This window comes from Anolis carolinensis, chromosome X (genome assembly GCF_035594765.1).
Source record: "Anolis carolinensis isolate JA03-04 chromosome X, rAnoCar3.1.pri, whole genome shotgun sequence".
Classification (NCBI taxonomy): Eukaryota; Metazoa; Chordata; class Lepidosauria; order Squamata; family Dactyloidae; genus Anolis; species Anolis carolinensis.
The window spans coordinates 4247373-4259933 of NC_085847.1; the positions used below are offsets into that span (position 1 = coordinate 4247373).

The 12561-nt window shown below is 38.8% G+C and overlaps 1 protein-coding gene and 1 non-coding gene across 3 annotated transcripts; both read left to right on the forward strand.

The window, feature by feature from the left end:
• Positions 1-12070, forward strand: ranbp1 (RAN binding protein 1). 2 transcript variants are annotated; one of them, XM_062958368.1, is made up of 6 exons: positions 1-160; positions 5094-5230; positions 5354-5511; positions 6210-6338; positions 7865-7930; positions 9368-12070. In XM_062958368.1, exons 1-6 carry the CDS (start codon positions 146-148, stop codon positions 9490-9492), a joined length of 630 nt encoding a protein of 209 aa, XP_062814438.1. In that variant the 5' UTR covers positions 1-145; the 3' UTR covers positions 9493-12070. The 2 variants fall into 2 exon arrangements, with proteins under 2 accessions (XP_062814438.1, XP_062814439.1); XM_062958369.1 differs by having other exon boundaries at positions 9371-12070.
• LOC134292929 (small nucleolar RNA SNORA77) lies at positions 8548-8678 on the forward strand. Its single transcript, XR_010000038.1, has one exon. It is a non-coding gene; the product is annotated as a small nucleolar RNA SNORA77 (small nucleolar RNA).
• Positions 12071-12561: the final 491 nt, after the last annotated feature.

Sequence of the window (12561 nt, forward strand, 5' to 3'; positions counted from 1 at the left end):
AACGGCCGGGGGCGTGGCCAGCGGGGGCGGAGCCGGAGCGCCAGAGCGGAGAGCTCAGCGAGGCGGGAGAGAGAGAGAGAGAGAGAGCGGGAGGGAGAGCGAGAGAAGCGGCCAGCGGCGACGCCACCCCACCGAGGACGACGCCATGGCCGAGACGAAGGTGAGCAGCGGTGGCGGCGGGACAAAAGCCCGGCTGAGGCGACGCGGAGAAGGGCCAGGCCTCGAGTAGAGGCTGAGGGAGAGGGCGTCACGGAGTAGGCCTTTCCCGGAGGGGTGGGGGAGGGGAGCCCTTTCCTGTTGGGGAGGCCGCCATGGGCCAGGAGAGCGCGTGACGCCCAGCTTCCTACCGTTGGCGTCCGTTGCGTCGGTTGGAAGCGCGGAGGGGGGAGGGGCCCACGTGCTCCGCCGGAGGCCCCCCCCCCCCCCGAAAAAGACCTCTCTTTCCATCCTGGAAAGCGAAGGGGGAGGGGGGCCGCATTTGCAAAAAAAAAAAAAAAATCGCCATGGATGTTTTTCTGATGCACTTATTGGGCCCCGCCTGAAAGTCATTGTCGAGGCCGGGAGTTCGGAACGTTGAACCCTCAACCCACGTGGACGATTTCAGTCTTGCCAGAAAAGGAAGGCCTCATTTGTAATTATATATATATAAATATATGGTTATTGATTTGCCCTTAAGCCATATCACCATACCCACCCAAACAACAAAGCTTGAGGCAACTTAAGAAAAAAAATCTATGTAGTTACTTAAATAAGACACTTAGAATAATACAGCAAATATTTTACAGTAGTCTCACTTATCCAAGATAAACGGGCCGGCAGAACCTTGAATAAGCGAGTATCTTGGATAATATGGAGGCATTAAGGAAAAACCTATTAAACATCAAATTAGGTTATGATTTTACAAAAAGCACCAAAACATAGTGTTATACAACAAAATTGACAGAAAAAGTAGTTCAATACGCAGTAATGCTATGTAGTAATTACTGTATTTACGGATTTAGCACCAAAATATCACAATATATTGAAAACATTGACTACAAAAATGGCTTGGATAATCCAGAAGCTTGGATAAGCGAGGCTTGGATAAGTGAGATTCTACTGTACACACACATATATATACAGTAGAGTCTCACTTATCCAAGCTAAACGGGCCGGCAGAACCTTGGATAAGCGAATATCTTGGATAATAAGGAGGGATTAAGGAAAAGCCTATTAAACATCAAATTAGGTTATGATTTTACAAATTAAGCACCAAAACATCATGTTATACAACAAATTTGACAGAAAAAGTAGTTCAATACGCAGGAATGTTATGCTGTAATTACTGTATGTACGAATTTAGCACCAAAATATAATGATATATTGAAAACATTAACTACAAAAATGCATTCGATACTCCAGAACCTTGGATAAACGAAGCTTGGATAAGTGAGACTCTACTGTATATATATGGTTACTGATTAGTCCTTAAGCAATATCTTATACCCCGCCTTTCTCAGCCCCGAAGGGGACTCTAGGCGGCTTTACACTTCTGCAACTATTCAATGCCTTAAGATAATAAAATTTTATATACCGCCCGATCTCCCCAAGAGGACTCAAGGCAGTTTCCAACATAAGGCGAAACGTTCAATTGCCAAAAAGGAGAGACCGTAGAACAAATCTGAACACCATAAAACAAAAACATGCAATCCTGCTAAAACAACCACAAATAAATTAAAATCCAATTTACAATTAAAATGGACATATTGAAATAGAATTTAAAACATTTAAATAATTGATTCCACGATTAATCATGCTATCTGCTATTGTAATCCGGGTCATTCCTGTAGTCAATTGCACATAATTCCATGTCTATCTATTTCACTGCAAGTGTTCTCCAAAGGCTTGATCCCAAAGCCATCTTTTTACAGGTCAGGAGGGAGGGGGCTGATCTAATATCCCAGTGGAGGGAGTTCCATAACTGAGGAGCCACCACTGAGAACGCCCTGTTTCTTGTCCCCACCAGTCACCTTACTTTCTGCCCCTCTGATCATTGGATTTTGACAAATTTGTCTTATAGAATCCTAGAGTTGGTAGAGACCTCGTGGGCCATCCAGTGCAACCAAGAAGCAGTAAAATCACATTCAAAGCACTCCCAACAGAAGAGTGAGGCTCAATAGTTTATGGGATACTGAAAGACTCCTATATATGTTAGTTTCCAAAAGGTACCAAATCAGAAAAGAAAAAAAAATATCGATGGCAGCACATTATTGGCTAGGAGTAAAATATGCACAGATCAAAACTATCCAGAGGCATCAAATCACTTTGGTACAAGGCTTAGACAATTTCATTCCACAGCAAACAAATGCATGTCCTCAGCATGTGTCTTTGAGTCCTGAAAGTGTGTTCATAAGCTCTTTATACACATACACACACACTAATTTTTATTAAGAGCAAAGAATGCATAATTTTGTAATATGTGCCACTAAAGTGACTACATCTTACAAAACTAAATCTAAAACAGGCACACTAAGCAAATACCTTCCTACATTAATATGCACCTACCCATAGCTACCAGAACTATTTTATGAACTCAGTTAGGTTTTACTCCTTAATTAGCCTGTTCCTTTTAGATAGTACTATACAACCATACTTTTACTGTGAAAACATTCCTCTAATGTATAAGTCCAACCATTGAAAATTTCCCTTATCATTGCTGTGAAAGGGTGATGAGAAACGTCCCAATCATTCTTGAAATTGGTCAAAGATTCCTTCTTACTCAGCATCTTGGCTGATTGACAAATCTTCATCTGCCATTCTTCTTGCTTTGGGATAGATACAGTAATCTTACATTGTAATTGTCTTCCATATTTTCTTTCTAGTTGACCGTCCGGCATTCCCAACAAATAAAACTGGTTTCATCATGATTTAACCATTTCTGCCAGCATCATATGTTCTTGAGTTCAGTATTTCTGGGCCCTTCTGCAAGACCACCACATAGGATAAAACATCTCCATAATTGTGTTCACATTTCCAGTATTTACACACCTTTATGCATCTTAGGAAAAGCTCACTGGTGTCACATACCACCTATACATCATCTTCTACAAGTTTTCTTTCAGGTCATTGCTCAAAGTCAACTTCACGTTCTTTGTCCAAACCCTCTCTCATTGTTCCAGTTGAATTTGTGTGTCTATATTTTGAGCCCATATAACCATATATCATTTCACTTATTTTTCCTATTCAACCTGTACTTCTGCCTGGGCACAGATGGGAGCATGCTAGAATTTGTTTTGGATAGCATTGATCTTAGAGTAAGCCCTTCTAAACAGGGATGTGCACACATTTACATTATCTGTTCTGCTTTTCTTTCCCCCAAGGTGACTAGAATGGGGCTGCTCCTACTTCAGACACAGGAAATGGCTACGAGATAGAAGCATATTCTTTCCCTCTACAAAATACACCATTCTGATCTTGCTGTTGTGGCTTTCTACACAACAGTGGGACTTATTGAAAGAAATATAGGATCTGTGCTCCAAATACAATTTGTAGGGGGTTTCCCTAAAACATTGCTTTCCAAGTTATTGGATGTGAGACACTGGCAATTTTCCCTGTTCCAATGGGTCAGGGACTAATACAGGCTTAGTATTCATTATCCAAAATTTGCAGTGAAGTGACAGCCAGTGGCCACTACTTTTAAATAGCACTGTTTTTAGATACATCAAGAAGTGGGTTGCTACATCTCACTTAAAAGGGCATCGAACAGAACTCCAGTGAGGCTGGCTCCCAACGCCAGCTTCCAGGATTTGAAGCCAGACGTGTATCTTCATTTTCAGCAGATGCTTGCCATGGGCACAAAATGGGGGCAGGGAACAGAAGCTCTTGGCTCAACCTATGTTGGGATTTCATCCTAATAGGATTCCTAGTTAGTGGATGCAATGACTTTCAATCTGGCAGGAAGCTTTAAGGTGGTATGCAGTACTCGTTTTCCAATCTTCGAAGCAAATTCCCCTATATTCAGTGAGGCTTTATCCAAGATCTGCATGCCTAGTATTGCAGCTTTAGTCTAGTATAATAAATCAATTGTGGTACCTGTATTGGGACTTGCTCTCTACGGGTGCATCTACATGCAGTTTGACACTACATTAACTGGGAGTTGTAGTTTGGTTGAGGCGCTTGTATTCTTTCTAAAAGTACAACTCCCGCAGCCAAGTGCAGTTCAAATGGTGTCAAACTGCATTAATTCCACACTTTTAGGTCTCATGTCTTTCCTTTCACAAGCCAAGTATGCATATCATAGCAACAGGTTTAACTAGTTGCAGTAGTTTTATTCTTTTTAAGATGCCAAGCAACTTGGTGTCTGTGTTCTAAAGTGATTGTAATTTTATGTGTACAGTTAGATTTATTTTCTGTACCCACTGTTTTGTAGTTTCAAACTACATAATGTAGTGAAGTCTTTTTCTACTCCCATTTGTTTTTGTTCATACAGCTGGATTTGTAATCAAACTAACAGGACTTGATGTAGCTAAAAGCCCAACAGATTTTATCTGTACAAACAAAATCTAGGCAGTATTACCAGTATTGTGCAGTAGGTCCATATTTCTAATTGAATAGATGAGTTCAGGCCCTTTGGATATAGATGTGTATAGATAACAACATGTAATTGTCTCATAAGCATCATGTTTTTGTCCCTGTTATTAGAAAAATAATATCATGTTATAAGATTCTGACTGTTGATACAACGAAGCAATCTGCCTGCCACTTTGTTACTAGAATGAAAGGTTTTCACAATAAAATGTATTAGATCTCACTTGGAAGAGACACCATTACGATAGTGGCCATTAGCATAGATTATTTTTTTTAATGGACTAGAGATATTTATGGAAGATAGGTCTGTCAGTGGCCATTAGTCAAAGTAGCTAAATGACTTCCCATGTTCAGAAGAAGTATTCTCTGAATACCAAAAGACTGGGGGGGCACACAGAAATAAAAAGTAAGAATTTATGTTTTTCATCTTTATTCCTGAATCTAATTAGGTGAGCATCTTGGAGTATGATATAATACGTCTTTAGCAGTATAATGTACCCTGAATTATTTTACGTTATTTTCTACAGGACACACATGAGGAGCATGAGTCAACAACTGACAACGTTGATGATTCTAACCATGATCCCCAGTTTGAGCCCATAGTCTCACTTCCTGAGCAAGAGATCAAAACCCTTGAAGAAGATGAGGAGGAACTCTTCAAGATGTATGTAAAATGGTGATCTCTTCCAGTGGTTTCATGTAACTTAATATTGGATGTAAAGTTCTGCACATAAAAGAATTTATGTTTTGTTCCATTGTTTTTTGTTTGTTTGTTTTTTCTTTAAAGGCGGGCAAAACTCTTCCGATTTGCATCAGAAAATGACCTTCCTGAATGGAAAGAACGTGGCACTGGCGATGTCAAGCTTCTGAAGCATAAGGAGAAGGGGACCATCCGCCTCTTGATGAGGAGAGATAAAACCTTAAAAATATGTGCAAATCATTACAGTATGTGATTTGGTATACTGTCTTGGTACAGTATGACTGATACAATTCTTACACACCTGCCTGATAATTAGATCAAAAATATTAACAGTGGAGATATTCACAATGTACCCCTAAAGCAATATATATGAGGATATCTAGATGGGGACAAACCTATGTGAGGTATTTTCAGTTCCAAAGATGCTGAAAGTGGATATATATTTGTAACTGACAGATTCAAAATACATCTAGAATTGGGAAAGAGCAGAAACTTGCAATCCACCTTTTCTATAGTTGAGGCCCTGCAGATAAAGCCATTCACAGATTGGTTAATCCAATGCAGACAGCAGTATGCTGCAAGCAGACATCAGACATAAGCCACAAGGCAAAAGAGAGTGGAAAAACAGCTATAGTGGAAACAATAGTGGTCTGTTCATTGAAGGCTTGTGAAACATACTGGCATGAGAAACAAATGTATACTGTGAAATAGCTTTGAGAAAACAATCTTGGGCATTCGTGGCAAAATTCTGCCATGTCTTTATTGTAAATAATTGTTCAACGGCCCATGATGTTTGTGAGTTGGATTTAGTTGTAGGTACAATTCTTTTAACAGTCTTGTGTATCAGTGATCATGTAATTTAGTAGAGTCAGAGTCTTAAGCCTCAACAGCTATTCCTTATTTTGCTTTAGTGCCCATCCATTCTTTTTCCCTTTTCTTCAAGTTACCCCTCTGATGGAGCTGAAGCCTAATGCTGGGAGTGACAGGGCATGGGTCTGGAATACACATGCTGATTTTGCGGATGAGAGCCCTAAACCAGAACTTCTGGCAATTCGGTTTTTAAATGCAGAAAGTAAGTTGAAAATAATGTGTATTACTTAATTTAAGTGTGTAGACACAAGGAGTTGTAAACTGCATATATAAACTGATTTTTTTCTATTTTGCTTTTATAGTAATTCTGTTAGGAATAGCTTTTTAATAGTCCTGTTAATCTGTTTTATTTCACTACTTTAGCAATCAGGATTGATTTGTGCCATCAGGATTGTATCACATTTCTAACCCAACGCTATCCAGTCAGTTTTAAGTTGCAGGGTGAATTTTAATCTGTATTTTATCTGTGTATATTTGTTATACGTATGTTACTAGTGTTTTGTTTTATCTCACTGTTTTAACTATGTTGTCCCATCCTCAAGCCGCGAGGAGAGGCGAGTTTTAAATAAACGATTGTTCTTGTTGTAGAAAAACAGAATGTCTTGGAGTGCAACATGTAATGTGACTCATCCTAATTCTTTACCACATTATGTGAGCATGAGCTATTTTTTTTACCATGGGTTGTTATCCTTGTGTGTCCTGACTGTCGCTCAGATTTCTATGTGCGAAAGGGTTCAAGGATGGGGTTAGCAGAGCCATTGCTCCCACATAGGTGGCTATCATGTTCTGTGATGTCCCTTTTTGTTCTGCGCCAGTGAGAGGTATTGTAAGAAGTTTAGAGACCTGCAGTATAGATTTACACACTGTGTATGGTAAGAACCTGACATTCAGGATTCACAGTTAGTGGAGAGCAAGTAAGACAGGGATTTGAGAAAACGTCAGTTTCTGGCTTGCAGAATGAAAAGTTACAATTTTTTCTGATGAATCAGGTGTGTGCCTGTTGAATAACACTGACTTCATGTGGCCATTTATGTTTATTGGAACATAAGCAGGTGAAAATGTGTTTTGGTGTTAATATTCAAATCTTAATTTGGAATAATTTGTTGTAATACTTTAAAACAATCTAATAGTGTTGCATTACTGGTGTTCAAAATTTAGGTGCTTATAATGTAAATTTCTACTGAATTCCCCCATTAAATAAAAAGACAGTAACAGTAATGCTATTATTGTTACCCATCTCTCCTTATAGCTCAAGGTGGGCACAGCACAGTTCAAACACATCACCGTGTGACATGCAATAAAATGCATTTATTTCAACACATTACAATAAATAAGTTAGCATTAATTTATTCATTTTAGAAACTGTATATACCACACATTTATTTTGTGAAACCCTGGTGTTTTATTATACAACTAAAACAAAATTCATCAGTCAATCAATAGAAGACTGAAGCACTAGCATTTACATAATAAGAACAAAAATCCTAAAACTTGCTTATTTACAGAAAAAGTGGCTGCAAAGTATTGACGGCTGTAGTAGAAAACCTAATATACTTTGTGGACTGTATGTATAAATGTAGGTTTGTTATATAATAGCTAATGTCTAGATGGGAAGGGGGTAAGTGCTTACCCATATCCTTCTTTAAGCAGCTAAGGATTAATATTATCTTTGAAATATCTAAATCCATTGCTACATACTCATGGGTTTTTTTTTCTTCCTTGGCACAGATGCACAGAAATTCAAGGCAAAATTTGAGGAATGTAGGAACGAGGTTGATAAGAAGGGAAAGAAAGGTAAGGACTTTGATGTGCTTCTTGCTCTCTTTTCCGTGTGACAAGGCAATTGAGAAAGCCTAACATCTCTGCAAAAGTATTTTATTAATGTACTTGGAACCAAGTTTTAGATTTTTCCTCCAATATGGATAAGAAATTAAAAAGCCACCTCCTTTCCTCACAACAGTGCTAACAGTGTCAGCTCCTTTTTGCATCTTATACCTGTCAAGATAGCTATCGTGGTGTTTTTTTGGTGATGTGTGTTCAATGGAGGCTTATCCTTGCCTTCTTCTGACACTTAGAGAGTGTGACTTGCCCAAGGTCATGCATTTGTCTGCTTTGCCAGCTTCTGCCAGAAAAATTGTATACTTGCTGTAGTGACGTGAAACTTGATGTTTGAGAGTCATGCAGTCGCACATGATAGTACTTTTGATGTGTTCAGGCCGACAGTTTATAGAGAAGCAATTGTTGCTGCTACTGATTATTATTACTGTGTTTTTATTGCAGTATGTTTTAATTGTTCTACTTCGTCTAGTGTTTTCGGGCCTTTGTCCCGTGTTAGCCGCCCCGAGTCCCTGCCTGGGAGATGGTGGCGAGATAGAAAAATAAAGTTACTTACTTACTGATGATTCTTGTTGGCAGACTCACTCTGTGCCTGACTGCAATATTCAGCCAAGGTGCTTTTTAGGTCTGCTAGAGTAATGATCAAGGATGTTGTGAACATATCCCTGTTGTGGGACTCTGTTTCAATTGGTCTTGGCACACCATGTTCAGATTGGCTATTTGTGTTGAATTTGAAAACTTTATGACAGCCCTATTTGACACATGTGATCTAAAGTATTGTTGAGACTAAGATTACTCTTAGGCCCTCATAGGCAGAACTAGGTTAATAAAAGGAAACATAACCTTTCTAAAACAAGAATTTAAGCTACATTGTCATATATAGTTTATCATAGATAGCTATCGTCTACAAAAGAAAATGCAAACATTTCTGTATAGGAAAAAATTACATAATTTCCCCCATTTCTGGGACAGCTTCAAGAAGTGTATTCATTTAGCAATGAGAAGCTGGTTCTTTACCTCCAATTTTTTTAATGTGATGCAACATATACCATTTCAAATTTGGGTTATTTTAATTATGTTCAGGGAATTCATCAAAGAGTAAATCAGGGAAATATAAAATAATTTATTAGTGACAACTCTTCTGTGAAGGAAGTTGGAAAAGCATATATGGAAGGAGGGCAGGTCCCATTCTGTCATATTAAATCTTGTCAGGTAGATTTGGTAGAGATTTCCCGGTGTATCAAGGCTGTCTGAACTGCAAAGTACTTTGATACCTTCAGTCCAAATCCAGCATACACCATAGTGGTTCTCCTCTCCAAACCCTTCTGAATAGGATATTGTTTTCATTTAAATTCTGATTACACTCTTAATGCTGTATCTTAAAACTTTCTTTAGCAGGAGCAGATAAAAATGATAGTGCTGATAAAGTTGCTAAGAAACTAGAAGAACTATCTGTTAAGGAAGAAAGCAAAGAATCTGAGAAGAAAGAAGTTGAGGAGAAGACTGAAAAGAAGCAATAAATCAGCTTGGGCCTTGTGTTATTTTTTTTTTAATTTTTACAAGGGACTTTATAAAGAACTGTATTCCAGCATTCATTTTTTTTCTAAGCTTTTGCCCTTTTTGAAGAGATCTTCAGAAAATATCCATTCCCCAGTCATGAAAATGTACTGTACTAAACTTTCTTTTCCATAGTGGAAACACTTATTTATAGTCATCTAAGAGAGAGAATAAAGCTTTGAGAGTTGTATCGAAGGACAGAAGTGAGTTTTCTATATGCTTCAGGTGTGTGACTGCAATGACTACCTTGGGTTCTATTTTTGAGTGCATATCTTTAGAGGAGATGTAGTATAAGCAAATTATACCAATAGGAAAAAAGTGCAAGTAAGATGTTTTCATATGTTGTGACTGAAAGCTGTAATGACTGAAACAAGAGAACTCTGCTAAGATTCCTTTTCCTTTTAACTGGGGTTTGAGTGAACCTGTGTGTTTTTGTGTAGCTGTTGCCCTTTAAGAGCGGAAGGCCATTATCCTAGAATGGCCACCTCTTTGGGGTTCTTAACGGTAACTTGTAGATATTGGAGCAAGATAGAACAAGCATTTTTTAATTTGCCATGGCTGAAAATACGAATTGGCAGTGGCGACACTATAAAACTATATTTTAGAAATCTTCCTCTCCCTACAGAACAAGCATGTGCTATGTGGGGAAATTGGCAGTCTTTCCAATAGGTGTGGGATGTCTAAATTTATCTTTTTAAAACTTCAGGTTAAACCTATCCTTTCAACCGATACTGAGACTTTTCTAGTGTATGTCCTGGTCTACACTTTGCCATCTTACAGATTGCATTTGCCATTCTTTTCTGGGGAGGATGAGGTGGGGAGAATTGATCCACCGAAGCCTTAGGTTCTAAAGAGATGTAGAAAAGGACACCTTTAAAAGCAAATGCCTTGTGGCTCGAAGCATCAAAACAATCACCAAGAAAGAAACTTGGTGGATCACGCTGACCTTCAAATAATTTACTGTCTTAAACACAAGTGATATGTTAGGTGCCTGCTTAAATGGCATTGGTACTACAAATGGTTTTCATCACTGCTGTCAATGCCATCCACATGGAGCCTTGTTTCCATGTGAGTCAGTCTAGATTTCTACCCAGGTGCCCCAAAGGGTGCTTCTGGCTAGACATCTACCATGTGTGAGTTAATAAGACCATACGCACATCGTTATAGTTGGACTGAGGCCCTTTCGATCTCATTTTTAAGAATAAATGAATACTATCCCATCTCTTCTTTGTGTGGTCCTTCCAAAACTCATGATTCTGAGATAAAAGAGCCAATGCAGAGCCTAAAGATCCAAACTTTCTATGTGTGAATTTGTAGGTACATTCTATTTGTAACAGTATGCGCGGTACTAGTTTTGCATGTAAACCTTTCTTCAAAGGTATGGCAAAACGTCTGCTTAACATAATGAATGTGGTGCACATCCGTATGTCTTTCCACTGAGTTGATCTTCAGTGTCAAACAATGCTTCCCATTTGCGATGTGTTTAACTCCTGTTCATTGACATCTTCCACATACCGTCAGCCACATAGCGTAGTGTCCTTTTTCACTCTTAGCACTTGAGTCAGTCAAGACAGCTAAAAGTATCTGGACCTTTCTCTTGGAGTAGGGGAAGCCTACAGAATAATACCTCAACTGGTCCTTGAAAAAAACCTCTTGTCGGTTCATTTGACAGCAATGTCCTTGATGGCAAAGCTTGCCTGTATTCAGACAGTCCATCTGTGAAAGTTACCATAAGTGGATTCTGATTTATCTTGTCAAAGGGAGTCCTTACCCTTCACTTCAAAATAAATTTCAACTTAATGTTTTTGTGGGTTTACTTCTTCCTCAGTGTTTGAAACAGCAAGTGGTATTAGATTGGTGTTAGAGAAGGTGCGACAAGCCACATGTTGTATGTGCCTTTTTTCAGTCCTAAGACACCTCACTCTGTTGGTCCCCAATGTCCGTTGCTTAGGCTGAAGACCTTTCCATCCATCTGGTCTTAAGACAAAGTGTATACTTTCCCACATCTTCTACCATGTCCTTGTGAATGTTTATGATTGTTTTTAACACTTCCAATTTATGTCATTTTTAAATTCTAACATGCCGGTCATGAAACCTTGTGTTAAAGAAACGGGTGCTTTCTGGATGTTGACTTGTACAGCTCTTTGCGAATAACCATGCTGGGGCTGGGGAAGAGATGCTTGTGTGTGTTGAAGTGTGACATTCTTTGAACCTGTTGACTCTTTGTGTAAAGTCCAGAATTTTTATCCGTTTCATTCAAACTTCTGACAATGGGCATTACCTATTTATAATTCGTATTGTGCTTTCTGTGCAGGAAAGAAGTTTAAAACTGAACCGAAGCCATACTGATAGGATTTGTGTAGGGTTTTTTTCTTTTAACGTCATAAAATGTTTCAATGACACTGAAAACCAAGTCTTGACTATATTAAATTCAGATGCTGTAAATGAAATACATGCAGTTTTTTAAAATCAAAATGGAATTGCAGTCCAGTCTACAGTTTGAAGGTATGGTTTGCCCTATTAAATTGTTATTACTGATTACTTTTGAGTCACGTTGTCTTTATTAAAAAGAGTTTCCAAATAGTTCTACAGGTCAAGGTTCAATATACATGTGAAGGAAGCATTTGCCCTGGTGTCTCCACTAAGAAATGTCCATCATAAGCTTTAAGGCAGAACAACAGAGGACGGAAGGATATCATGTTCTGAAGGGATCATCTAAATAGTATTGGAGGGGGGAATTATTGTCTACATAACTAATACAATTTCTCCTGCTGGTAAGCTGGCTAGGATTTATGGGAGTTGAAGTCCAAAACACCTGAAGGCCCAATGGTTGGGAACCACTGAGCTAAAGGGACCCCATTTGAGATCGGGGCCTACAATTTAAGAAGCAGTAGCATAGGAGACCATGAGCTTGTTTGTCATTACAAGAAAAGAGATTCCACCAAAGCATTAGAGTTGTTAGAGGAAATGCCTGCCATGGAGGATGGTAGACATCTTTTGAGATTTTTAAAGGTTTGGATAGGGATCAGAAA